The sequence below is a fragment of the Pleurodeles waltl genome, chromosome 1_2, assembly GCF_031143425.1.
Source record: "Pleurodeles waltl isolate 20211129_DDA chromosome 1_2, aPleWal1.hap1.20221129, whole genome shotgun sequence".
NCBI lineage: Eukaryota > Metazoa > Chordata > Amphibia > Caudata > Salamandridae > Pleurodeles > Pleurodeles waltl.
In genome coordinates this window covers 691,182,863-691,210,492 of record NC_090437.1, presented here as the reverse complement: position 1 = coordinate 691,210,492, position 27,630 = coordinate 691,182,863, and the positions used below count along the sequence as shown (strand labels likewise).

General features: G+C 44.3%; 1 protein-coding gene across 3 annotated transcripts in view; it reads left to right on the top strand.

The window, feature by feature from the left end:
• LRBA (LPS responsive beige-like anchor protein) overlaps window positions 1-27,630 on the top strand; it is a 1,864,610-nt gene that overhangs the window by 1,291,469 nt on the left and 545,511 nt on the right. For all 3 annotated transcript variants that reach the window (XM_069242641.1, XM_069242642.1, XM_069242640.1), the window contains exons 41-43: window positions 1,603-1,720; window positions 23,790-23,892; window positions 26,578-26,693. In XM_069242641.1, coding sequence (XP_069098742.1) covers window positions 1,603-1,720; window positions 23,790-23,892; window positions 26,578-26,693 — 337 coding nt within the window. The remainder of the gene's footprint in view (window positions 1-1,602; window positions 1,721-23,789; window positions 23,893-26,577; window positions 26,694-27,630) is intronic.

Genomic DNA, 27,630 nt, shown 5'->3' with positions numbered 1-27,630 from the left:
TTAAGGGGCCATTAGGCCTCCTTTTGTTGGGAGATATTTGGAGCCTCAGACCTAAATGAAGTGGAGGGAAAACAAAGGCACACAGCTTAACACTTGGCAGTTACTTTAAAATGGCATGCTTTTGACTTTGTTCAGTCCCAGTATATAAGACATATGAATGCCCTGTAAGAATGTCAGATATGTTGGTCTGTCCCAGTATTTACACAAATAATAACTTAAATACCACTATTTTGTTTTATTTCTTTTGTAGCGCTACTTGTCCCAAAGCAGGGTGTCGGAGCACTCTACATAACACATAAACAATATACAATTAAAATAAGTCATGTGCGTGTAAACAATGTACAGAATGTGTTATATAAGACAGTGCGGGTTACAAGGTGTAGTAGTCACATGTCCTCCATGGCTCAGTGTGCTACATTAGAAGGATTACAATTTATGAACTGCAAGTAACAAAAGGAATTTTGCATAAAAAGCAGTAATCCACTTATTTAGCTACATAAAATAAAAATAAAATTCCTCTGCATTTTATCTGATGTTCTTTGCATAACCCACTATGCTACTTTGATTCACAACTGGGGCTAAACAAAACACGGATCGCTCCAGCAAATGCGCTAACCTCCAGAGTTATGTTAACATTATTATTATTCCCTGAGATTTACTAGGTACACACAGATTTTTGCAGCAGGTGCTGTAACCTCATACGTTATTTTAAAATGCAGACTTTGCAACCAGTAAAGCAGAGCAGATTTACTGCCACATTTCTCCTTGCTGCCAATTTCTTTGTGCAGAGTTAAAAAAAAAAAAAATTTATAACTTGAGGCCCATATTTTGTGTCTCGGTTACAACACTTTTTCAGCATAGCCCTGACACAAAATCTCACTTGTTAAATCTCAGAATGTGCTCAAACTTACTCATGATAAAACTTCTTAACACATGTCTGAGGTGTTTAGATCTGATGTCACTTCTAATGATGTCACTTCCTGTGAGGTCATGGGTACTGATGTCACATCCTGTTATGCCACTTGCGATCTCATGCGCCGTGATGTCATGCACCATAAAGTCACTTTAATACTGCCTAACTTGATTAGTCCTCCCACTTATGTTTTGTAGGATTTGTGCACTGTGTAAATACTGTTAGAAATGGAAATGAACCTCCTCATAGTACTGTATTGTAGATCACATTTCACTTAATTTGGGTCTTGATTGTCCGATGCGCCTACTTGGTTTTGATAGGTGTGCGCTTTGTGTTCCTCCTCTGATCTTTACCTTTTCCCCTTTTCTACTTTTTGTTTCTGGTCTTTGCTCTTTAATGTAAAATGCATTTGGTTCTGAGACACACTTGGATAATTTAGTTGAAACTAGGAGCTTTTGTTGAGTATCTTATTGTGTTTATTTTCACTTTTATTTTTTTTGCCGAATAACTTGGATATGAATGTTATTTCAATGATCATCAGGCTCGCTGAAATATTCAAACTTTATATTTAGTGTGATATATAAGCAGCCCCTTGTCAACGCTTCTCCTGTTATTGAGTAGCAAAGTAATTAAGATAAACGATGTTTTAATATCTCAAAAATATCGTTTTTGTCTCGTCTCTCTAATAGATTTTGGCGTATACGGAAGGCTTACATGGAAAATGGCTGTTTACGGAAATTCGAGCAATCTTTTCCCGACGATATTTACTTCAAAATACTGCTTTAGAGATCTTCATGGCAAACAGAGGTAAGATGAAATGGTGTTGCATCAATAGGCATTTGGAGTTTATTTAAAAAAATATATACTCTTCTGCTATCATTGAATTCAGCTTTGGGGTGGCTAAAGCTATATTTATCGAGCAGGAGGCACACAAGAATCCTGGGTAATTGTGTTCCAGTCTACACTTCCACGGGATTGGGTCAGACAGCAGTTGAGTACCTGTTGATAAGTAGCTAATGTCATAGTCACTTATGACTTGTCTGTGTCTTTCTTTGTGCTAAAGGATATGCATTATGCTATACACTCACATCTTTCAAGTTGCCATTTACAGAGCGGCCTTAACAAAAACCAGATATAAATCAGTTTTTAAAAGCAGATTGGTGTGTTTACTTTCTTCACTTGATCAGCGATTGTTAGATCAGATTATTGTTGTGGCACTTCGTGCATCTGCACACCGCCAGCGCCACCCCTTTATCTGTCACACTCTGTGGTAGCCCATGCAGGGCACAGCAGGCTCAGATGTCTCAGTGAGGTTGTGCCAGCTGAGTGTCTTCAAATTTGCTTTAAGAGTTAGCCAATGTCTCATTAATATTTTGAATTGCATTTTTTTTTTACTTTTGAGTGTTTGCACAGACCACCTTGTTGGCTTATCCATGAGCACACCTCAGGTGGTGCAGAAGCACTGCTGCTAGCCTAAACTTATGCTACAGGCCTTACATTATGCATCTGGGTTTATTGTAATTTCAGGCAACATTGGCTCATTGCTGTTTTAGAAGAATCTTGTTGAACATCCAATGGTTTGAATCAAGATTACTAGGTCTACTCCTACCTCCCTCTAAAACGTGCTTGTGTTCACATTTTCCGTGGAGACGTTAATCTTTGAAGAAAGTTTTTTTTGTTTTTTTTTGTTTTTTAACAACATCACTTTTTGTCCTCTGTTTATTTTTGTGCAACCAATCTTTCCACCAGAACCATGAATGTTCAGACTGAGAGAATGTGGAAGGAACAGGAGATCAATTACATTATGCACAGCCATCTTAAAAGCTGCAGCCTTGTCACATATATGGCCCACTGTACAAAACCCTTCTTCCCACCAGTTCTGCTGATTCACTTTTTTCTGTGTGCAGCTTGCATAGATTTGTTTGCTCAACCCTTGCATTCTTTTGAAATTTGTACCTTTCAACCAACCTTTCAGCAAACGCCTAGCATGTTACTATTAGTTTTCTTGTATGTAGTACGTTTATGGTAACCCTTTGTGCCTTTTCCCCCTCAACATCCAGGTCAGAGGTGCCTTTTATGACTAACGTCATGGATAGAGGGACTTTATGGTCTTTCACTGGGTATTTCAACTTGTGAGCCAAAGCTAGGTCTAACACTGGGCTTCGCATTGGGTCTGTTCCTTTCAGATGAATTTCTTTAACTGTAGATTACTCACCTTAAAATACTCTCCAGGTACCAGACTGGAACAGAAACTTGTCTCCAGCAATGCTCCTGCATGCCTGTAGGTAGCGCAATGTGGCTCCAAGCTGCACTGTATCTCCCTGGACATGACACAGGCGAGAGAAAGCAGATGTCAGTCACGAACCTACACAAGATGTGTTTCTAGTATCTAACCTTGGAATGCAACCCGAAGTCATGCAATAAATGTGCCCTCATGCACCTGAAGGCGACCCAAGACCAAGAAGCAAAGCTGTTATTCACCGAACATAAGAAGTCACATCCCAAACCCATGGTCTGTGCCCTGTCCAAATCACAGGCGAGCACTCAGTCCTGCTCCCAAGGGGATTTCCACAACTTTGCTGTCAAAGTTCACAGGCAAACACAAAAAGCAAATCAGGAACCGACCCCTTTCTGCCACTCTGCTACAGATTTTTGGTTCACATTGTGCTCCTTTTGCACCTTTGGGCCCATAGGAACTTGAGGGGCCTCCAGTCTGTATGCCGCTCGCAGGTCCGTCCTCAGCACTATGTGACTCCCTGGGACCCGCTCTGGGCCCAATTTTGGTACAGATTTCCACTCTGGCTTTAATACCTGTACCTAGATGCACCACTTGAACGTCTGTACTGGTGCCCCTGGTGTAGGATGAGGATCTGGTGCAGATTCAGATGTCTGACACCAAATCTGCTTCAGCCTGATGTTGACCGATGTCACACTGCAAGTTTAAATATGCGCATCCGGGTGTTTAGAGCCCCATTCTGAACCAATACCTCTGCGAGGGCAGATGTGCCACCAGAGGCTCCTTTATCATTTTGCCCCAACTTAGAACAAGGGACACCCCTAGAGGGGACAGTACGATGATGATGGTGGTGAGGGAGAATGATTCCTCCTCCCGCCTCTTTACTACACAGACGACAACTTTTACATTGATTTACAAGAGGCCATTGAACTTAATACTTCCCCTGAGACTAGATCTAAGCCACGTCCAGCAGAAGGGAGTGCATGATTTGTAATAATGGTCCAACAGGCACCTGAGGTCCTTGATTTGCAGCTGCCTTCTATTGGGACCAAAATGAATGTCCTTGAGAAAAACTTTTAATTTTTGGAGCTTGGACCAGCCACGCCTGAGCCCTTGCTCCCCTGTAATGAGGCTGTTATTTTGTGGGCTCTTGGTCAAAGACGTGTTACTGCCCATTGGTGAATAGGCAGGCTGCCAGGTCTCATAGTCCTTATATTGGTGACCCTGATTCGTCCTACTCCTGAGAGTCATGTGGTTCAGTCTTCAGCCAATAAGGTGAAGTCCAGTTCAATCCCCACAAATCCTCTGATTCAGGTTTCCAACAGCATTGAGGCATTTGACACATTCATATTCTTCTCTGTTAGCCTGGCATTGCAATTGGTAATTGCTGTATGTTTGTGTCGCTACACACGTGCCCTTTGGGACATGGTAGCCTCGGAAGACCTAAGGGCCTCTTTGGTTCAGATAATTCGTGATGGACAAGGCATGGTTAAATGTGTGATTCATGCTGGCCTAGATACTACCGATCGCCTGGGAAGAGCGGCTGGAACCAATGTGGTGGCCTCCCAACACGCCTGGATGTGTGCTACAGGATTTTCTGGAGGCGTAAAACCATTTCTCATGGATATGCTCTTTGAAGGTTCACACATTTTTGGTGAAAAAGCCAATTCTGCCTTGGATCAGAGCAACTGCATGCAACTTGGATCTGTTCCAGCATCAGTTCAAAAAGTCCAGAGGTTACTCCAGAGGGCTGATGTAAAGGCAAAGACTATACTCCCAACCAATACATGTTACCGCAGTCCTTTCAAGGCCATGGCCGTGGGCATGAGTCTGGCAGGCAAAATGCAGGTCAGCTGGGCCATCAGTCCTCCCATTCTCCCTCCCCTGCTGCAACAGCCACTAAGCCACTTTTGCTTGCTCCCGCTGGGGCATTCCCATCCTGTGGTGGGTGGAATTCAACACTTCCTTCGATGGTGGCAAGCCATCATATCCAACAGATGGGTCCTACAAATTGTTCACAGTAGCCATGCACTGCATTATATTTTGACCCACCAACTCTTCTCCCAACATCTGAGCACCTATGAGAAGAATGCCTGTCCATTCTGTTAAAAGAGGGGCTAATGTTACTCTTAAAAGGTATTATTGAGAGGGTTCTGGACTCGGAAGGAGGAGAGGGTTGTTTCTCTCACTGTTTCCCTATGCTGAAGGGCAATGGTCTCTGGCCGGCTTTGGACCAGTGACCTCTAAGTCCTTTCCTGTGGAAGGACAAATTCAAAATGCACACACTGGCCCAGATTCTTTGGGGGACTAGATGGAGTCATTGGACCTGCAGGCATGGTATTTTGAAAGATGACTCTTGCAGTCCCACAGATATGACCTGTGGTGCAAGGTAGGTGTCAGACTCCCTTTCAGATGTCTATGGGCATTCAGTTGCTACCGGGCAAAAATGTAGTGGTTGAGACCTTTTACTCCTGGGTAATGACCTACTATGGATCTTGAGCAACTGGGCCACGTACCCCTTCTGCACTTGACTCTCAATGAAACATGTGGACTAGCAATCAAAGGTTTCTTCCAGGGAGGAAGATGGGAGCGGGTGTGTATACAGGTAAGTGAACAAAACTCATAACTCAAAGCGCAAACAGTATGAACAATAAATCAATGTTCACTCAAATACTTGCTTTTATAAAAATAAAAACAGTATTTTATTTCTAACTATGCACATGCAAAGGAGTAATGATAAGTTCAAGCATCAACACAGTCCCCTTGAGATCGAGGCTTTAGTAGTTTTCAGGAAAATCCCTTTTTCACCCTCCTCTTTGTAACATGTTTGTGGTTTTACTGGTGGCCACACCCAGGAAATGCACACTTAGGCCATACTCAAGAGCTCCCCTTTGACTCCTCAGTAATTGGCTAAAGATGTCTATAGTGCAGTAGTATCTTTAGCATAAAGTTTCCCGGGGTCTAACATGCCCAGTTTACGTCTTACCTGCTCCTGCAGCACTGGTGCATTCAGTGTTGCAGCGGGTGTCCTCAGTGTGGGCATCTGCGAGTTCTGTTCCTGCTCGAAGAAGTCTGTTAGCTCTCGGCCCACGGAGCAGCATCCTGTAGCACAGGCTCCCCTTCTTGAGCACTGCTGCTGGCTTCTCCAGTTATTGGAGCTGCTCGCGAAGACATTAGCCAGCCTTCCCCAGCAGGTGTTGGGGGCCTGGGGTGGTTTGAGGAGAGAATCCTTTTTTTCACTCCTGACTGGAGCCCAGGGAAGGCGCCGCAGCGCCCACGCCATCTTTTGCAGTCTGGGGGATGGGGCAGGTGGAGGGTCGTCAAACAGTGGCAGTTCTTTCACTGTGCAGGCTCATCCTGCCAAACACAGCCTCAGTCTTTTTTTCATGCGACGGCCCAAACTCTTTGGAAAGGTAGGTACCAGCAGCCCCTCCTGGCATACAGGGTTGCTGAAGTACTTGGTAAATCAGGTACAAACTCCTCCGGTGTAAAAGCCTCCACCACCGCAGTTATGAGTCTCAGCAGTCATTCAGTAGCAACTTTACTGGTGGCCCCTCCTGCCATAAGGGCTTGCCACAGGGCAGATTATGGGCTTAGCATGACCCATACGGTGCTCCACACATGGCTCAGTCCAGTCCACGGCGGCCCTCTCCTGGCATACGGAGGCGTCAAACTGACACTGCACATGGGCAGTGACCCTTACAGTGCACAGCAGTTTCCTTATTCCTCGCTCTGGGACTCCTTTCAGCAGGACCCCCAACCCCTCCCCCTAAGGCCTCACTACTGCCAACAATCTCCTGTTCCTCACAGGGCACACTGGTCTTGGCAAGCAGGCAGGCACCGATGCTCCAAGGCACAGGGGTGATGTCCCCTCAAGGCAGAAGGGAGTGTAACAGACCTCTGTCCCCAGTCCCTGTCTCAGGCAGAAGTCTTCTAGAACTTCCCCTTCTCACACAGTCCGTGACGGGTATCTCCACCTCCCCTCATAGTCCATTTCCGGACATCAGAATGCAATTTAGGGTCTGAGTCTTTGAAATTTTATGTTGGGGTTCTGCTTCTTCAGAAGTGGACACTTCTCTTTTCTTCTTTCCCCTTGAAAGGCTGTCTGTCACAACAGGCAACACTCCAAAGTTGATTGACTGACTAACAACACAATTCATGACAGTGACCAGAGTTCACACCTGGATGTCAGCCTCAGTGAAATGTGCATCAAATGGTTAATCTCAGGCTCCCAGTGCTATTCTTTATGATTCTCTAATCAGCTCTATCTCCTTTCTGAAATGTGTCCAGGCCCCTTCCTTGCGATCTATCACTGAATAAAAGAACAACTTTTGAAGAGTACTGGGGAGTGTCTCTCTCTCTCTCTCTCTCTATCTCTCTCTCTCTCTCTCTCTCTCTCTCTCTCTCTCTCTCCTCCCTCGCCCTCTCTCTCTCCTCCCTCGCCCTCTCCCTCTCCTCCCTCGCCCTCTCCCTCTCCCTCTCTCTCTCTCTCTCTCTCTCTAATCCCTCTCCCCCCCCCCCCCCCCCCCCAATTGTGTCCCTCCCAGCTTACAGGTATGCAGCAATACACACATCTGTCTTTGGGGTATTCCTATACTCTGCATGTCTTCACCAAACAGTCCTGGGTTTTCCAAAATGGAAGCCAGGATCCTCCGTGTAATGTATCATTGCAGACACACTTGCACTCAGTGTACATTCACCACACACTTATTGTCCAGCACTGTTACGTCCATGATTGTACCATTAAAAGTATGCATACATGCAGCACACGGATTCAGTCTACTCGTACTGTTCAGCACTGAAGCTTTTCTATACTATACCAGTGTGTGTTATTTGTCAGCACACACACTTGCCACCACACACTCACCATGTGCATGCTGTACAGTTCGCCCTTCATGTATTGTACTACACGCAAGCACACATACACCCAGCGCATGCTTTCATTGCACACACACTGCACAGCACTATGCCTCTCATGTATTCCTCAGAAGCATACAAACACCCATTACATGCAGTAAAACACATGCACTTCACAGTCTCAGTCTATCCCTATACTGTACCCTTCACATCAAGTATAGTCATTACTTCTGCACTGTGCTGGCCTCCACATGTACCTGATGAAGGCCAAGGGCAAGTTAAGCACATAACAACAGAACTTTTAAAAACTTAAGTGAGTCTGTAGGCTTCCCTACAATGATGCAGGGTAAAAAGGTTTCCTTCACTACTACTGATCACTACACAGTATGCTGCCACCACAGCTCTTATGCTGCTTATCTCCTGGTGAAGACAGGATCCTTCCACCACTATGAGAGTATCTCCTAGTGCCATCCTGGTCCAGCAAAACAGCAATCCATGAGACAGGCCTATGTCATGGAGCACACGCATAATCTCAGTTTTCCGTTGGCACAAAAATCAGCATTAGGCATACAGACAACTTAACAGTTGGGCACTCAGGGCAGGGGTACATGTCTTTTACTATGCAGAAGACTTTTCCATCCCAGCAGTAGAGCAGCCGCATATTTAGTTTGTCTAGCTCCCCTTTGGCCTCATAGCGTCCTTCAAGGGTTCATAAAAGGGATACTGGTGGTCGCTGCCCACCTTCGGTGGTCAAGTGTATCAATTTTCCCCTATCTTAATGACTGGCTATTGAAGGCAGGCTTGCGGCAGTCTGTTTCAGACCACCCCAGCTGACATTTTTTAAGTTCATTAACAACAAGCCAAAATCACATCTGACTCCTTCACAGAAGCTGCAATTCATTGGAGCTTTCCAAGACACAGTACAGTTCTGGGCCTTCCTTCCACCACAACGAGTCTAGGACATTCGAGTGATGATCCCAATTTTTTGGCTTCAGTGCAAGATCTTGGTGAGAGCAGCTCTGAGGCTTCTTGCCCTCTTTGCGTGCTGCATTCTCCTCATCAATTACACCAGGAAGCACATGCGGTCTCTGCAATGGTATCTGAGTTTCCAATGGGCCCAGCATAAAGGAAATCTGACAGAATGTCATACAGATCTTGGAGTAGATTGCTCATGATCTGCAGTGGTGGCTGTTTGAACACAGTTGGTCAAGTGGCAGGCTCCTTTCCCTCTGCCACCCAGAGCTTACTGGTGGTGACAGACTCATCCCTGCTAGGGTGAAGAGGTCACCCGTGGGAAGTGGGGATCAGAGAACTCATCTCAGATGGAAACCATGCTCCTTATCAGTCTTTTGGAGTTGAGGTGCATTACTCTGGCTTTGAAGGCATTCTTGCCGTCTATTAAGGCAGGCTCTCATGGACAACACCACCTTGTAGAACTGCAACAAGCAATGCAGAGCGGGGCTAGGTCCTGTTCCAGGAGGCCTTTTGCCTCTGGAGTTGGTGGGGTCATTGGGACATTTTCCTTATTACAAAGCATCTAGAATGGTCCTTTAATGCCAGAGCGGATGAGGTTTTCAGATGGAGTCTAGCAGATCACGAATTGCATCCATATCCTTAGGTAGCACAGGGAATCTTGGGTAAGACTCCGGCTACATTTTTGGCCACCGTCAAAGAACGGGAAGTGTCAAACATTTTGTGCATTGGTGTTTCTACAAGACCACTTTCTAGGATATGCATTCTGGCTGGAATGGAACACTGCCCTACCCTACCCCTCCTGAAAAAGATCAAAACATCCTAGTGGCTCAAATTATCCCAGTGGCTCTGGATTGGGCCTGGAAAGAGTGGTGCCCAGAATTTCTAGGCATGAGTATCTCTCCTCCTATCAAGTTATCCCTTTCAGAGGATCTCCCGTTGCAGCAACAGGGAACAGTCCTTCACCTGAATCTGTGGATGGAAATTGAGCAGCATCAGTTAACTGTGTTTATTCTGTTTATCCAACAAAAACCCTCAGTAAAATCTCACATCACTCAATTTCTGTCTAACTGGGGACCACCTACTCCTTTCTTAGGCGGTAATAATTCTAGTATGCATATAGAGACCCCCAGTATGTGAGTGTAATTCAAAAAGAGCAGGTCCTGTGCAGAAGGGGCACCATATATCAAAACTTACTAGCAGCGAAAGATATATACAGAAAAAGTATATAGAAAAAGTATAGGAAGTGCCTCAAATAAGCAACCAGCAAAGAAGAATTTGGAGGGTTCTCACCAAAAAGCTCACCTTATCTTCGTTGGCAACATTCCTATAGAGATGGAGGAATCAACACCCAAAGAATATCAGAAGAATGTTGTGTGTGTGTATCCATATAATCCATTGTGTCCACACATTTCACAAAAAATCCTCCCTATTCCCTCATCAAGAGAGGAGAAATACTTGCTCACCAGAAAAAAAACATAAAAAATTAGTTGTGTGGCATATACCATCCATTTTTAATTTTTCAATGCTTACACTCATGATTAAAAACCTTATATCCTTTTTAGACCATTTTAAACAACCAGGCTAACATTTTTCATGGCCATCTATTACTTACTGGCAATTTCATCTGGGCACGAGGACTATCACTTCACCCAAATGTGGACCGGACCTGTATGTAAAAGAAATAGAGTGGGGACAGACATACATAACAAATGTGACTAGGGTAACTCTTATGCATAGTGCCCGTAATCCATGGTTTTGAACGTAGCTCATGAGAATAATTACCGTATGGCCACCGTGTGAATGCCTGCCAGTAGGACACAGGAGAAGCAAGGAAAACTGCTGAGTGTCTATGCATTTTGGATGCACCGCTGCCATGCTTAGTGATAATGGAATGATTGTGAGATGAAAATGTACATATATAATTTCTATTTTAGGCGCCTGAGCAGCATAGAAGCTCTGCAGTTTTCCTTGCTTCTGCTGTGGCCTACTGACAGGCATTCACTCGGTGGCCATATGGTGCTCGCTAGATTGACTCTTTACAAGCAAAGGTGGTGATTTTTTTTGTTTTCTCTCTGTAACATCAATGCCTCACAGTAGGACTTATAAATGTTATTTGTCGACCCTCTTGACCTTTCTGTGTTTATTGTATCTCTGTCCTTGTTTAAACCATTTGTTGTGATGAGTTTTTATAAAAGGTTTGACAAAGTTATATTCGCCCAAACCGTTTGTGATGCCGCAGTGGGACCTTAACTTAGTCTTGACATTTCTCATGTGCCCTTCGAGCCGGAGCATAGCTGCTTACCACATTCCCTCACTATAAAGGCTGCCTTCCTCATTGTGATTAATTCAGCTTCTTGCATTAATGAACTTAAGGCAGTTTTGGTGCAACTGTGCTATACCACCCTTTTCCCGAACAAACTAGTCTCTTTTCTGCATGCTAATCTGGGGCAGCGGGCGTCGCTGTGTCGCTCTAAAAAAAAAAAAAAAAAAAAAAAAAAAAAAACGTGCAGCTTCTGGTGGGTAAAGGAGGGCTGAGCGCCGCCTCCTTATATCGCATATTTCCTAGCTGCACAGCTACAATGGTTCTCGTGCTGCATGGTGCAATGGTACATGGGAGATGCCAGTGATCATTATCAGTAGGAACACTTCGAGGTTTTCTCCTGTCTAAGGCTGTGCTCTCTGAACCCTGGCTGCTACAGATTGCTACTCCCTTGCATGCTTTGCATACTCTCCCTTGCGGACGAAATTCAGGCATATACACCAGTAATGACCCAGATTGGCCTCCCTCTTTTCCCAGGTTACTACACATCTAGAGCTTTGCAACTTTGGACTGATCGATCGCCAACCACGGCGGGAGACCTGTTTCCGGAAAGTCGGTCCCTCACCTTCAAACAATTAGCCACAGACTATGGTCTCCTGCCAGGACTCACCGCCAACTCCATGTCACCTTTCGTACTCTTTGGGGCACATTGGAAATGAACCCCCCCACCCACCCAGTAATACACACCATACTCACTATGAGTGATGGCCGTAATCCAATAACATGGATATATAATGCCGTTTGCAAGCTTGTGGAGCTCCTACTCTCTATACTCAAAATGGGAGGAAGACATTGGGAGAGTAGTACATGATAAGGATTGGACACAGGTGCCAGAGCACCCCCACCAGCTTTCCCAGAACTCCTGGTTCAAAAATATTCAATTCTTTATATTGCACTGTGTGCCTTTCCCTCGCCAAACTGAACCTCTATTACATAAACGCGCAGATCGATTGCCCCCGGTGTGTCACATCCAACGTGGATCTTACACATGTTATGTTCCTGCACAGCCTTACAACACTACTGGCAAGACAGTACACAACACCCTACAAGAGGTTACAGAGCTGCCTGATCTCTGCACGTGGTAGGCGTTTGCCTTGGGTATCTTCAAGTGCCAAAATAACAAAACGTATGCACCTGATTCACTGCATTGGTGCTTCTCCTTGCCATGTGCACACTTAGACTTCAGTGGCGATCGTCGGCAGTCCCGTCGGTCCCGTCGGTTGCGCCTTGGCATGGGGTAATGCGCAAATGAGGACGAACCGTGGAGGATGCTCTTCGCTACGAGGAGGTCCGACATCACTGCAAATGTCCCATCTCCTCACAGTTGGCTTCACCTCATGTACAGTTCTTACAAACAGTTGAACAAGATGAATCCTCCCCCCCGTGACATTCAGAGACCGGCTTGGCAAGCCCGCCAGATGCAGTGTCCCTCACTTAGTAACCTAGGCTACCATACTACTACAAGGACTTGAGGCTAAACAGACTTCCGGGGAAGCCACTTTCCTTTACCCTTATTTCCTTCCCGCCCAATCACGTAGCCCTCTGAACTTTACCCAATCATGTATATAACTCGCATCTAAAAGCATATTCAGCACCTCTCACTTAACACTGATTATCTGCCATTGCCAACCCTTGTACATTTCCCTTCCAAGTTATCGTTTGCACCCCGTTAACACCATTGAGCATGGCACATGCAGCACCCCCTGGTCTCCATCACCAATTCCCTCCCAGTCCCTTCCTTAATCAGACTTCGTGACAATTGCAGGTGATGTTAACAAGGCTTTGATTATAACACTTATTTTCTTTCTGGTATATTGTCCCCTTTCATACTATATCCAAGAGTAATCTACCTTGCTGCCTGTACAGTTCACAGCGAAAAACCCAATACAAATATTTTGCAGCAAGACTTTGCCTTAAACATCTCCAGACTCCTCTGACACAATCCAAAGAACTTTGATGTTCCCTGAACTTCAGTTAAACATTGAGCAGCATTTGTCCCTAACTGCCTTAGATGTAGTTCCCTTAGCGAAAACTACCAAAGACTTCTTCTAACACCACTTATGAGTGGATGGGTTGACATTTACTTTTGAACTTTCACGAATACAAGTCTAAACTCTTGCTTTTAAAACGTAAGAAAAACATAAGCACTTTTGTGTTGAAACTTTGCTACCCACATGTTCTGATCACAGTAGATCGCCTGTGATAAGTGTGTGAAAATTAGATCCTGACATATCTCTGCAACCTTGAATTGCAGCAGCTACTAATCACATGCCTGTTCTGGTAAACGAATTGTGCATATCATCCTCAAATTCTCCACCACCACCAGTTCATGATGCCAGTCACCTTTTGTCCAGTATTGACTGCGGAAGTTTCTAAGCTTATAACCCCTTGTGTAGGTCCCCCTTGTAACTCAACGTGTGCTACAAAAATACTCAAATATTTGTGATTGTTCTGCACTTAAACTAAAAAAAGAGATGTTCTTTCAGAAGTCTGTATGTGATTACACTGGCTGCCAATGGAAAATGGAATTGAGTACAAGGTTGCCTGTCTAGCCTGTAATTGGTTATATAAATGTTCTTCATTTTATCTCTTTTGTAAATCAAATGATTTATCTACATCAGGGGTCTCCAACCCTTTCTGTAGTGAGAGCTACTTCTGATGAGTGAAAATCATTGTGAACTACTGAAGGCCAAGGCCCTCACGCAGTGTTACTAGACACTCCCCGCCCAGCTAATTGACTAAGTCTAATGTCCGTGCAGCCAGAAACTATGACTTGAACAAAATACTTTTTGACTAGGGGCACTATGACAGGGCTGACCTGTATGCCAGTCACAGCGTGGTCTTGTGTGCATATGAATGGGATATATGTGAATAGGTGAGAGAGCCTGCGTCATATGTACTTGTGGCACAGGACATACCTGTCCCCATATGCGGAACCATTATATGTATAACATAAACATACAGACATTTTTTTCAATGGGATAATTTTAAAGTGCATAATAATGTCCTGCAAAAATATTTATAATACAGAACTTTTTTCTGCACTTTAAGAATTTCAAAGTGTCGCATTTACGAACATCAGGCATCTTGTACCCAATGGCCTGTAGACAGGGTGCCATATTTAATAACAGAAAAATGCTGCCATATATTTAAATGGGAGGAATTTAGAGTGAAAAAACATGCTTCACAAAATATCAAGACAGAATTGACTAAATATTTTATATAAATATATTTCTTTACTTTAAATGTCTCCATTCTAAAACAACAAATCACTGTGCTTTTCAGCTATAAATGTAGCACAGTATCTACTGGCTACAGGGAGAAAAGAGGACTGCTGTTTGTAAATGTGACACTCTGAAATGGGACAAAATTAAAATGAAAAGTAAACGTAATCATTATTTTTTTACACTTCGTTTTGATTTTCTCCCATTTAAAAGCATTCAGAAAAAACATTTAGTTCTCACAGTAGTAGACAAAGACTTGTAGTAAAGATTTAAATGCCTCAGTGCTTCAGTTCTTCATCTTTGTGCTCTCAAGTCATACATCTGACTCCAGCACTGTTGGTTATCAGGCCCTGCCATCTGCAGCCTGAAAATAATATTGTAGAATAAACACAGTGTTCTCTTAACTTTAAAAGGGGAAATGTGACTGTGTGCTTATTTAAAAATGGACTCAAGGATGCGAACTACTGTGAAGGCGTTGTCGAGCTACCGGTAGGTCCCTGAGACACCTGAGCTACATCAATCCCTTAGCTGGTCCTAAATGTTTCCTTTCCTTGAAGAGAGCAAACTTGTCCCCCTGCCCAAGCTCAGAAAATCAGTAACACAACCTTAGATTTAAACAAAACCCTGATAGTCATGAAGATCATCAAGATGTCTGTCATTGGTCTCATTCACTCTGAGCATAGTTAAAGGGAGAGTCTTTAATAACCAAGGTGGTATGTAAATGCTGCATCTATCTGTCCACACATTTATTTTCACACCACTGTCTCCCATTGCAAAATGTAAGGTGATTACTCTGACCTGGGTTCTAGGAATGTTGTAGTGTGGGGTCTGGTTGTGCTCAGTAAATGCCTATGTTTTTATAACTAGGGCAACATTATCACGTGTACTTAAAGGGTGTTTATGACAGATGCCTCTAACAGCAGATTCCTCCCTTTTAGAATAGTCCAAGTTAGCGGGAATGACCTTGCTCTAGGCCTCCACCTGCTGAGCCTGTGTCTGGGCTTACTCCGCATCTCACTGAGTTTTTGGGAGCCAAAGTGACCCCTGCCCAACTTAAAGAATTCTTTGAGACCATGCGCCTCATTTTTGGGCAGTCCAACACCGCTGGTGGAACTTTTGGCCCCATGTAGTCAGAATGCCCAGGCCGTCATCTCCCACCTCCAGACTACAGCAGACCTCCTGCATTCGCTGGGGTTCACACCTTGCTCCCTCTCAGATGCTCCCTTTCATTGGAGCTGTCCTGGACACAGTCCGGTTTCTGGCTTATCCTCATGAGCTGCGAGTCCAGGATATGTAGGCTACGATACCCATGTTTCAGCTTCTATCCTGGATTTTGGTAAGAATGACTGAGGATGCTGAGCATCATGGCCTTCTGCATCCTTCTAGTGACACATGCCAGATGGCGTTTGTGGGCTCTGCTGTGGGACCTGATGTTCCAGTGGGCGCAACATCAGGGGAATCTCTCCAACATAGTTCAGATCTTGGAGGGAACTGTACAACATCTGCAGAGCCTTACTCAACCAAATCTGAAAGTAGTGACTGATGCATCACTCCCGGGTTGAGGCGGCTATCTGGGAGAGGCGGAGATCAGAGGCATCTGGTCTCCAGTGGAGTCCGGACTCCACATCAACCTCTTGGAGCTCTGTGAGATCAGACTAGAATTGAAGGGAAAGGTAGTGCAGGTGTTCACGGATAACACTACTGGCATGTGGTACTACAGCAAGCAGGGCGGAATGGGTTTGTGGACTCTTTGTGAAGAGGCTTTTAGAACATCAGGGCGTTTTAATGGTGGTTCAACATCTGGTGGGCTCTCTGAAAGCCAGAGCGGACAAACTCAGTCGGCAATGCTTAGTCGATCATGAAACAGAGTCCCATTTAGGAGGTGGCAGAAGGTCTCTTTTAGCAGTGGGGAGAGTCTTGGTTAGATCAGTATTGCGCGTTGTAGTTTCCAAGGCGGCAATCGCTCTGCAAAACATTTTGTCTTGAGTGGAACTCATGCCTCCTGTACGCCTTTCCCCCCATACCACTTCTGCACAGAGTTCTCACGAAGATCAAGAATGACCAGGCCCAATTAATCCTTGTGGCTCCGGACTGGGCATGAAGAGTCTGGTATGCCGACTTACTGAGCATGGCCATCGATCCTCGATCAGACTGCCCCTTTGGGAGGATGTGGAGGGTTCTCCACCCGAACCTGTCTAGTCTCCGCCTTTTTGTGTGGAGATTGAGTGGTGGCAGTTGATAGCTTTTGACCTTCCACTAGAAGTCTGTAACGTAATCTGGGCAGCCAGGCATCCCTCCACCAAAACGGTGTATGCCTGTTATTAGAAGAAAGCTGTGTCATGGTGCACAGACAAGTCTGTTGACTCCCTTTCTGCTCCTCCCTATGACGTCATATTGTTTATCCTTTCTCTGGCCTAGCAGGGCTCTGCTATGGGCACTCTCAAAGGTTATTCACACACGGTGAGAGTGAGAGATTAACACCTAGTTGTATTCTCCCAAACTATACCATTACACACAATAAAGCAACTAGGCCTGAAAACATAAGGAGGCCAAAAAAACGACCACTACAGTCACTATTTAGTCATCCCAAAGAATTGGAGTAGATGCCTCACACACTAATAGTGGCATGCTTCATCATCAGTGCCTATCGTCACCCTGGTAGGATACCACCACCAGGACCGACTCAAACAAACCTTTGGACTTCCTAGATAAAGTACCAACTGGATAGAAGCAGGGATCCAGAACAAACTGTTAAAAATACCTTTTATTAAAAGGGTACCAGGGGTATCGATGAAAAAAAGACAAATTGGGTTTCTTGAAGGAATTCATGTTCTAGAAACCTCTAATTAAGCCAACATGTTTCAGCCCTCGCTAAGAGCCCAACCGGGTCTGGGGCCTTCGTCGGGCCTACCAAAACTGTCCCTGCCTGTCCACACTCCTGATTCAAACATATATGTGAGGCTTATTGCTCTCATCTGACCAAGAAGCAACTATACATTCAGAAGTACCTAAGGGAAGTCCTAGATTTGCACCCGCCTTCCATCGAAGCAAAGATTGACAGAGGTCCTGCAACCCAGACAACATTCCACTGAACTTCTACTACCATTTTTTAATGAGGGACTTAATGATATCTTCATGGGCACTTCAGCAAAACTTTGTTTATACCCACAGTAAATAGGCAAGTGGCACCTCGCCATGGGCAAACTACAGGTGACCCTGCCTTTCTTTTGCTGCATCCTACTCCAGAGATTCTGGTGATACAGGCCTTTACCAGCAGTCAACCCTAATTCCTTACTTAAGACCCTACCACATGGAGAGTTAAAGAGTAAGGGAAGAGAATATTTTCTTGTCAGCCTCGCTCTTCAGTCCGTCAAAACTGGCTGTTTGCTGGGGCGCTACGTCTATGCATTATGGAACTCTATTAATTTTTTTTAGACCGTGTCTGTGAGATTCAGGGACAATTTAGCACAGAACATTCATGATGGCAAGGATGCTGCCAAATATGTCATCCCATCAGAATTAGACACATCAAATTGCTTGATTATTGTGGTCAGTGCTAGCATGGTGCTCCAGCGCCACACGTGGATGAGATTTGCCGGCTTTTTGTGTGAGTTCCAGGCACCACTAATGGATGTGGCTTCTGATAGGTCTCGCCTCTTAGGTGAGAGGGCTGAATCTGCCCTCGAGTGCTTTAAAGTAGGCAGAAGAACTGCATGCTTCCTTGGCCTTTCTACACCTCTCAGGTGCTATTCACATTAAATTTGTCCCTTTTGAGCCATTGCTAGGGCCTTCTCCTTCAGGCAGCACCATGGCCTTCCATCTCAAGAGCATATCTCCCAGTACTTTTGAGGTCGCTGGCTGGGGTCCAGCAGGCAACACCCAGGCAAACTGGGGCATAAACTTCCCAGCCCTGTCCCCCCCTCTTCTTCCCTGCGGCAGCCTCTAAGCCCCTTCAGTGGCAATTCAGTTTCCTCTTTGGAGCACACAAGCGCCCCGTGGGAGGTTGGATCACTCATTTCATCCACAAGTGTAAAGCAATAATGTCCAACAACTGGGTCCTGCAGATACTTCAGAGGTGCTGTGCCCTACCATTCTTTTCTGTGCCGCCGGCTATTTCACCTACATTACATTAACTTTCAGAGAACCATTTGTCAGTTTTGACTGTCCAGGCTGTTTGGAAGTTCGCATTGCTCCTTTCTGGCCTCACTGGTGGCCCTCAGGTGTTCACAAAGGTCAAAGCGGTGGTCACAGCATATCTTTGAAGGACGGAAGTAAAAACTGTTGAATGCAGGCTTGCCACAGTCATCCATAAACCACTTCCAGATGACAGAGAACTTGCTTCCCTCCTTGGTTATCACAGACAGTATGCTGAAGTCACACCTGTCTCCTGCCCAAAGGCTCCCTTTCATAGGATCCTTCCTGAATACAGATTTTTTTTTTGCCTTCTCTCCAGGGCGATAAGTCCTGGACATTTGAGCTATGATGTTTCTGCTTCTGACCCTGGTCTCAGTGAGGCTAGTTCTGAGTCTCCTAGGACTATTGGCCTCCTACATCCTGCTAGTTGATAGTGCCATGTCGGCTCTGCATTAATATCTGAAGTCTATGTGATCCTAACTCCAATAGAACCTTTTGGATTTTATCCAGGTTTGAGAGGACTGTAAATGATCTACAGTGCTTGCTGCTTGACTGCAGTTGGACCAGCTGCAGACTCCCCTCCCACCCAGAGCTGATTTTGGTGAAAGACCTATCACTACTGGTTTGGGGAGGTAATCTGAGAGAGGTTGAGATCTAAGGAATCAAGTCTCCAGCATGGACTCCTCTCCACCTCAGTCAGTTGATGTTGTGGACCCTCCGCTTTGTGCTGAAACCCTTCCTGCTGTTCATGAAGGGGGGGCTAGTTCCAGCCTTCAGATAAAAAATCACCACCATGTGGTATTGCAACAAACAGGCTGGAGTGGGCTCCTGGACTCTGCCAAGAGACCCTGCACCTCTGGTCTTGACTGGATCATCAAGGCATCTCTCTAATTGTACACCACCCAGCTGGATCTTTAAATTCCAGGGCAGACTAACTCAGCTGGCATAACTTAACATATCACAATTGGCATCTGCATCCAGAGGTGGCTTTTGGTGTCTTAGGGAGAGCCCTGGCCAAATCTCTTTGCCACTGCCAAGAATACACAGTGTCAGCACTTTTGTGTGTAGGAGTTCCCAAAAAAACTCCCTCTTAGGGATGCATTCTACTTAGACTGGAGCTCAGGACTCGTGTATGCCTTCCCACCACTACCTCTCCTACTCCGATTTCTGAAGATAATCGTCCTAGTAGCTCCGTATTGGGCCAGGAGAATGTGGCATCCAAAGCGTATGTGCATGAGCATCTGTTCCCAAATCAGGGTGCTGCTTCACAGGGATCTTCTGTTGGAGCAGCAGGGCAGTCTTGCACCCAGTTCTTTACAATTTACACTTCCACATGTGAAGATTGAGCAGCAACATTTGACTGTATGCAGTCTCCCTCCCGAAGTAGTGCATGTTATCTTTGTGACCAGGTGTCCTTGTACGAAGCTTTTTATCCAGGACTCTGGTACACGTTAGTGGTTTGCTGCAACACCTGTAATACGCCCGCCCCCGAAAGTCAGACTGTGGGAAGATCTGCTGTTCATTGTGTCTTTGGCTCATCAAGGACTTGTAGTGGGCACTCTAAGTTTACTTGTTGACCTTTTTGCTTTTACTGTACCAACTGTCCTCATTAAAATCACCTGTTACGATGCACTTTCTCAAAGGTTTGGTCCACGAGTTACTGCCTAAGTCGTTTGTGATGCCACAATGAGACCTTAACGTAGTCCTTACTTTTGAGATCCTTTTCCACCGCTTCACAGCTGTCCCTTCCACATGCTGACACTGAAAACAGGTTTCCTCATCATGATAATATCAACTCTTCTCATGAGTGAGGTCCAAGCTCTGTTATTTCAGCCTCTTTACACCACCTTCTTTCTAGACAACCTGGTGCTGAAGACAAGAGCAGCTTTTCCCATCAGGCCGTGCATCACTTTTTAGATGTTTATTGCGCTTCCTCGCCCCTTAAAAGAGGAAGAGAGACTCCATTGGCTAGACTGCCATTAGGGCGCTAAGTTTTCATATTGATCGTATCAAAGACCTTTGGGTTGACAACCAACTCTTTGTGGGGTTGTCTAGAGGAAAGAAGGGCAAAACTGTGCAGAAGCAGACCTTGCCCAGATGTATAGTCCTCTGCATTAAAATCTGCTGTGCAATAGCAAAGAAGTATCCTCTGAAGGGGTTGAGGACCTATTCCACCAGGGTCAAGGTTGGGACCATCACATTAGTACATGGAGTGTCTCGTTTGGAAATATGTCAGGCTGCACGTGGTCGTCAGTGTGCATGTTCATGAAGCACTACTGCCGTGATAACCAGGTCTACCAGGAATGGCATTTTGGCTGTTAAGGCCTGCAGGACTTTTTGGTCTGTTTCCCTGCAGCCCACCACCTAAGAATGTACTTTTTTGGTATCTATTGAAAGGTGAGGAATATATGGTTATAAGTATCCATCACAAGAACAAGTTACCTGCGGTCAGCAGTGCTCTTTCTGATGAATGTTCAATCTAAGTGCAGATTCTTCACCACTCTTCTACCTCCCCGGTCTGTGAATGGGCTCTTTTCCATCTTAAAATGTCCCAAATCACAGAGCTACGCAGTGGCACAATTTTTTACTATTGGGCTTTCACGTCCATGGGGATGGACAGTGTCCAGAAAGAAACTGATGTCCACGCTTCCGTGTGGCACCTGTGTACAGTTCTAGTCGTCACTTCTGGGGCACATCTATCTATAGGCACACAAGGGTATGCTGAAGTATCTAATGGATCCAATGTAATGCTTAGGGATATTCTAAAGGCGAGGAGTATGCTGGTAGATAGAGTATCCATCTGAAAGAGCATTACCGTAGAAAAGTATGTTGTTTATCAGGATATCACTATTACTAGTAAATAACTCCACCTGACTGCAGCTTCATGGGTCTTCAGCTACATGTTGGCTTTTGTAGCAAAAACCTATGCCTGTGTCTAGGCTAGTTTGTTGGAACTCTCTCGCTCTCTCAAAGACAAATAAGTATTTTCCTGGTATTGAATGTCCTTTTCAACTTCAAGATCTGTAAAGAACCTATAACATTCATCTTGGTGCTATCTTACAGAAGGGAAGTCCTACCAACACATCTACAAAAAGGTCATGAGTGTTTAATTTCCCTTATGCACCCCAACATTCGAAGTTTCAGAGCTTAATGCATTTATGTATCAGAAAAAAGAAGGTTTCACCTGTGACTGGGTTTTAGACCCGAACTGCGCCATAAAAGACCTCAACTTGGGTCCCGTGCACCCATTTTAGTGCTAGTGATCTGCTTTCTTTCTCTGTCCTGGTACTGCTACGCAGAAGCCACATTAGGGATGAACTTGGTAGGTTTTCATTTGAGTATCCTATTGTGCAGATTACATACATTTGTGCTAGTGCAATGAATTTTCGCAGTGATATTTGCAGCAAGCAATTGGTACAGTAACATTGATTGTTGGCACTCATGCTGAAGGACAGTTCTACTAAGCCACTGTGTGTAGTCATTTTTACTAGTTTCAGAGCTCCCAGTACTATGCAAAGGATGAACATGCATGTTGCAAAGTACTTTCAAGTACCCTTAATGTAATATGTTAGTTGTTTGTTCATTACCAGATATGAAAAAATACGTTACGTTAAGCCACAGCTTAAAAACAACACAAGATGTCCGAAATGAAATGTTTGTTTTGCATTTCTCCTGACAAACTGGAGAAGAGAGAGTAGGTGTCGCCCAAATGCAATAAGCGAATGTAGTAGCTTTGTACCATTTATGCTTGTTTTTCTAGACATTCTACGTGTGGGCACGTATTTTTTCTGTGTATATCAATTGATATAGTTATGCTTTGACAGTCAAAATGCATGTAGTCGAAAATCACAGGTTTATTAGAACAGCTGTACAAATAAACATACACTCACACAGTTACTCCCACAGTGCATAGGTCAACTTCCATATTTTTACCACAGTATTCTACACTTGAAATGAGCAACACACTTTCTATTGGGCCTCGGGTTGTTTGTTGAATTTACACAGGGGATCAAGTTTCCAAATAGCCACGAGGTCTCTCACTGTGTGTGTAACTTTCTGGCAAAATGTAACCCGTTACATTCTGGTTGTGATTAAATACGTTTCTATAAAAACTGCTACACATGCGAAATTGCCATGTTGGAATTCATATATGCAGAGGCATCAAGTGTATGATGCTATTTATTTATTACCATTTTTTGATGGGGGGTTGGCATTATGGCCCACTCACAACCTCGCCTCTTGTTAATCATGGCTCCTCCCCAGCCCAGTCAATTATAAAAAATAAAAAAAAGTAGCACAATAAACCCATCTGCGGGGAGACCTGCATGTTTAAAACTTCAGAAAATGTGATGAATGAGGAATTATTCGAGCCTAAACTATGGAATATGCTTTTCGCTGCTGTTCAACTTAACCCTTACCAAATAAAATATCATTTAACATCATTCTCTTTTCACCCTTACGTAAATAAGTGAAATTGTTGACTGATTTGGTCTGCTAACCTCTTAATCTATAGTGGAGCATTTAAATTATTGTATTATGGTTTTTGAAAATGAAATATCCTCTTCATTAGAGTAAATAAACGTTGACTAAAGTTAGCTTCGCTCTTCCTGTCTGCCTTATCCTGAGGTAATGTTTTGACACATGAGAAAATATTTCAAGGTACTTTTTTCCGTACATATGCTAAGCAAAGCATACAAGATGCGAATTTGTAAACCTTTTTGTTTATTTTTGTTTCTCAATTTCTCAAAAACATTGATGCAGACCAGAGTCAAATCTAAAACGTGAGACCGACTGAGCAGCAAAACACCACATAATCACAACCCGGTGTGTCTTCCGCATACACTGGCTAGCTTTAGCAATGTCGTCAATTGAAGTTTTTACATACATATTTCTTGATCTCTCTGTTGCAGTAGTGTGACAGCAATAAATTGGAGGTGTCAGCTTCATGTATTTGCGTACACAGGTGGCTCAGGCCTCCTTCTCTCACACACTGTTCTTCTGTGTAGAAACAGCATGTTTTTGCGTGCCATGTTGGCTCGTTTGTTAGTTTATGATTTGACATTTTAAATGATGTGATATACCTTGCTGCTGCCTATGATTTCATGGTTCAGCTTTTTTTTTTCCCCTCAGTTGCTGTGATGTTCAACTTTCCAGACCATTCAACTGTAAAGAAAGTGGTTCATTGTTTGCCACGCGTTGGCATTGGCACCAATTTTGGACTCCCACAGACAAGGTAATGTGATCCAAACATAATTACCACACTCCTATTATTTATTTTAAGCAAATGTGGTAGCAGCTTGTGGAAATTATTTTAGTTGTTGATTTGATCGTAAGCTTGATCTGGTTGGAAGAATGCACGTTCCTGTCAGAAGTCGGAAATACAAGCTCTGATGGCTATTTTCTGCCATGCATATAGTTTTTAACCTAAGAGAGCAAAACCCATAATTGCAGACCTTCTCTTTTAAATTCGGAAGGTTCTGGAGTTTGATGTTCTGCTTTTAAGTTCTCCCTAGATTAAGGACCAATTGGCAAAGAAACTTTACAGGCCATTAGCTTGTCCCTGTGATTAGCATAAAGTAATTATTTTCATGAGATTTATAAAACTCTGTTAGGGTGCCCATGGAAATCGATGAAAATTGTAGAATTTCATGCATAGGTCTTAAACTAAAATGGTGGAAAATCTGCCGGTTCGAGATTATTATTTAACCACTTTATTCCACTGCCTGAAAAATATTTTTCAAGGTGTAATTCCTTATGCAAAGTCCTCATTAAATCCCTGGCTGTTGCATACGGTTTCTCGCTTGGACAGTATACTTACTTGCCCGTTTCAAGTATGCTTCCAGGTCTTTATTGAACATGTCAAATGTTTGAGAATACCCATAGTGTGTTGACTCTTTAGATGTTTCAGGAATGTTGCGTGGGCCACTCCTGACAATTCTCTTTCCTTTTCCCTTCCCTATCGCCTCCCGTGTTCCATACTTGAAGATATCCTTGAGTCAAAACTCGGAATTTTCAATAATTTTCAAATACAAGTGTAACTTTGTGTCCACTCAAATGGTAAGAAGTTGCACATAAAAACCCTGTGTCTCCTGCGTGGAACGACAACATAGTACCAAGGTGCAGACATTGAACACGCTGTGCAGGCATGGTAAACGCCACAATAGCTAAATTGCTGAGTTGCAAATCTAGAGATGCAGAGTTTTCTTTCATGTGCATGCTGCATTAAGAGTTCCTAGTCAATTACACTAAAATGAATCACGAACTACCACTAAAATAAATTGCAGTGTATTAATTCCCTTTACAAACTGCCAAAACTTGGCGTACTTAAAAGGCGGTAAGATACTATTTTGCTTTTGTGCAAAGCCCTCAAATAAATGTTTTTTTATTTGCTGTCAGGCATCCCATTTCTTTTCACCAAATCGAAAGCAGGACTTGGTTAAATATCCCACTTTTTAAACGCAAATATTGTGAAATATTTGTTGAATAAAACAACTGATACAGACTTTGCAGCGCAGGTTCCAGCTTGAATCCCTCAAGCATTGTTTCAGCCGTTACCATAGAATAACTAAACCAGTAGGTTCGTCGTATCTAACAAGTACCCAAGACATGAACTCATTCTTCTCCACTTGAACAAATGAAGTCACCCTAGGACAATCACATTAAACTGCCGATGCCTCGGTTAATTGATCTGTTAAAATTGGGAGCTTTTTGAAATAAGCGAGCCTGCAGTATTAAAAGCTAGACAAAATGACATGTTTGACATATAACTGCATTGCTGTAAAAGCGAGTTTGAATATAGTCGGTGAATTTCATGGATAACAATATATGCTCCAAAGTTTCTCAGCCACTGTTTTCTCACCTGCGAGTTGCATCATCTAATCAGCGTTAGAAGATGTGATTGCATTTTAATTCTGCATTCTATTTTCATGGAGATCTTTGTGGGAATATCCACATTGTTTGCTGGCAGCGTGGCTGTCCCTGGTGTGTTTCAGTATAATATCAGATTATATTTTGCGTTATGCTGTGCTTCTTTTTCTTGGTAATGTGTGTGCTGAAAGAGGAGGTCGGACATTGTTCCCCGCTAGACGTCCAGGAGAAATTCCTCAGTGCTTGATTTATAAATACGGGGAAGTGGTTTAATATATTCTTGTGACAAACTTCAGGAAATCTGCATCGGAAACACCAATAGTTTAATTGCTCGGGTTATTTATAGCTGCCCCCCAAAGTTTCCCAGACGCCGAGGTTTAAGAACCCAGCACCCCCTTTCTCCTGATTGTTGCCTTGCAGTATATCCTCGCGTGTCTCGGATACAGATCGTGGCCGACAGGTTTATTCCAAGGTGTGAGCCGTGATTTCCTTGGTAATGTCCCCGGATCCGTGGTCACACCCGCTGGCTGTGCGCGGATTAGGCCCTCGCAGGCCCCGGGCGCGTGCAGCTGCAGCGCAGATTCATGAACGTGGCACATGACAATGTCCAGCCCCTGATTTAAGACTGTTATTCTTCGGCCCTCATTAGGTTATAAAACCGTGAAAATAAACAGGGGTCCTCTGGTCTTCACAAAACTAGCAGGCCCGGCCTTCTGCTTCACATTTCTGCAATAAACCGAATCCCCGTTATAAAGTGCACGTTGTACTACGCAGACGCGTCTTTTTAATGAATTTGTTTTATTGAAACGAAGGGGTATTGGAACTCGTGCTTGAAATAATTGAAATTCAAGAAGAGGACACGATCTGGACGGAATATTCAACTGTGAGATTTTCCTTGTTGATAGTTGTTGTGATAAGGTGTGAACGTGGAGGATAGTAACCTTTTCATCCTGACAGAACTTGAGCGGGAAGTGCGACACCCACAGGGGGTGCCCCTTGTGTCCAGGTGAAGCAGCGCTCACACGGCTCCGTGTTTCTTTCTGTCTTACAGGCGCATCTCCCTGGCCACCCCTCGCCAGATCTTCAAGGCGTCGAACATGACCCAGCGCTGGCAGCACAGAGAGATTTCCAACTTCGAATACCTGATGTTTCTCAACACTGTGGCTGGTAATGAGACCCCGATGTTCCCTTCACGTGGGGGTGCGGTGGGGGAGTTGGGGTGTTAGACTTGTTAGTGACGGCTTACTTGCTGGTGCACTTTCCATGTGCGCTACAAACCTCTGACCCTGTGCTGACAGAAACTTCCTCTTCTGCAATCCGACATTTTCTTTTAAATTAGGCCCGGTCTTCCTCGCGGACACAAAAGATCCTATGACACTTTTCAAAGGGAACGTGTCAGTGTGGTTTTCAGCTCTTTTCTGCACCCTACTGCGCATGATAAATGACTTTCCAAAAACGGAGGGAACATTCTGTATGTAGAAAACTGTTGTAAGGCAAACGAGGCGCCGTGCCCATAGGCAGCCCAAGAAGCAGGCCCTAACCAAGGATGTCCGAGGTGACAAGAGCTGGAGGGAAGTTTATTACCAGACAGAGGGGTTATCGACCAGGGAAAAATACAGCGCATCTCACTAATTACAGACCAGACGTTTATTTACAAACCCGACATTTATTTAAAGACGAAACTAACGCAGTGCTACTGCAGTAACTCCGGTGTGGGAGATTAACTTTCTAGCTTGAACGGCAAAAATGTTGGAACCAAGTTTAGCTTTTATTGTAGTCATTTTTTAAATAATCTTGGGTAAGGTAAACAGCATTTCCTCATTAATTCTTCACCCTTTTCTCTTGCCAACAACCACCTACATGTCTATGGGCAATAAGTATTCCAGGGCATTCCCACTCTGAGTCCACAGGTGCCCTAGACTAGACATCAGCAGAGTCACCTCTCCCGAGGTGGTTCTAGGCAAGAACCCAGAAGCATAAGATGTGAGGAGGAAGTGGCACAATGAGGGTAATCGGAAATAGGGCAATATGGGAACTGTGCTACTGGTAACATAAGGACAAGGGCAAAGGTATCAACCTGCCCAGACCAGGGTCTCAGCAAAAG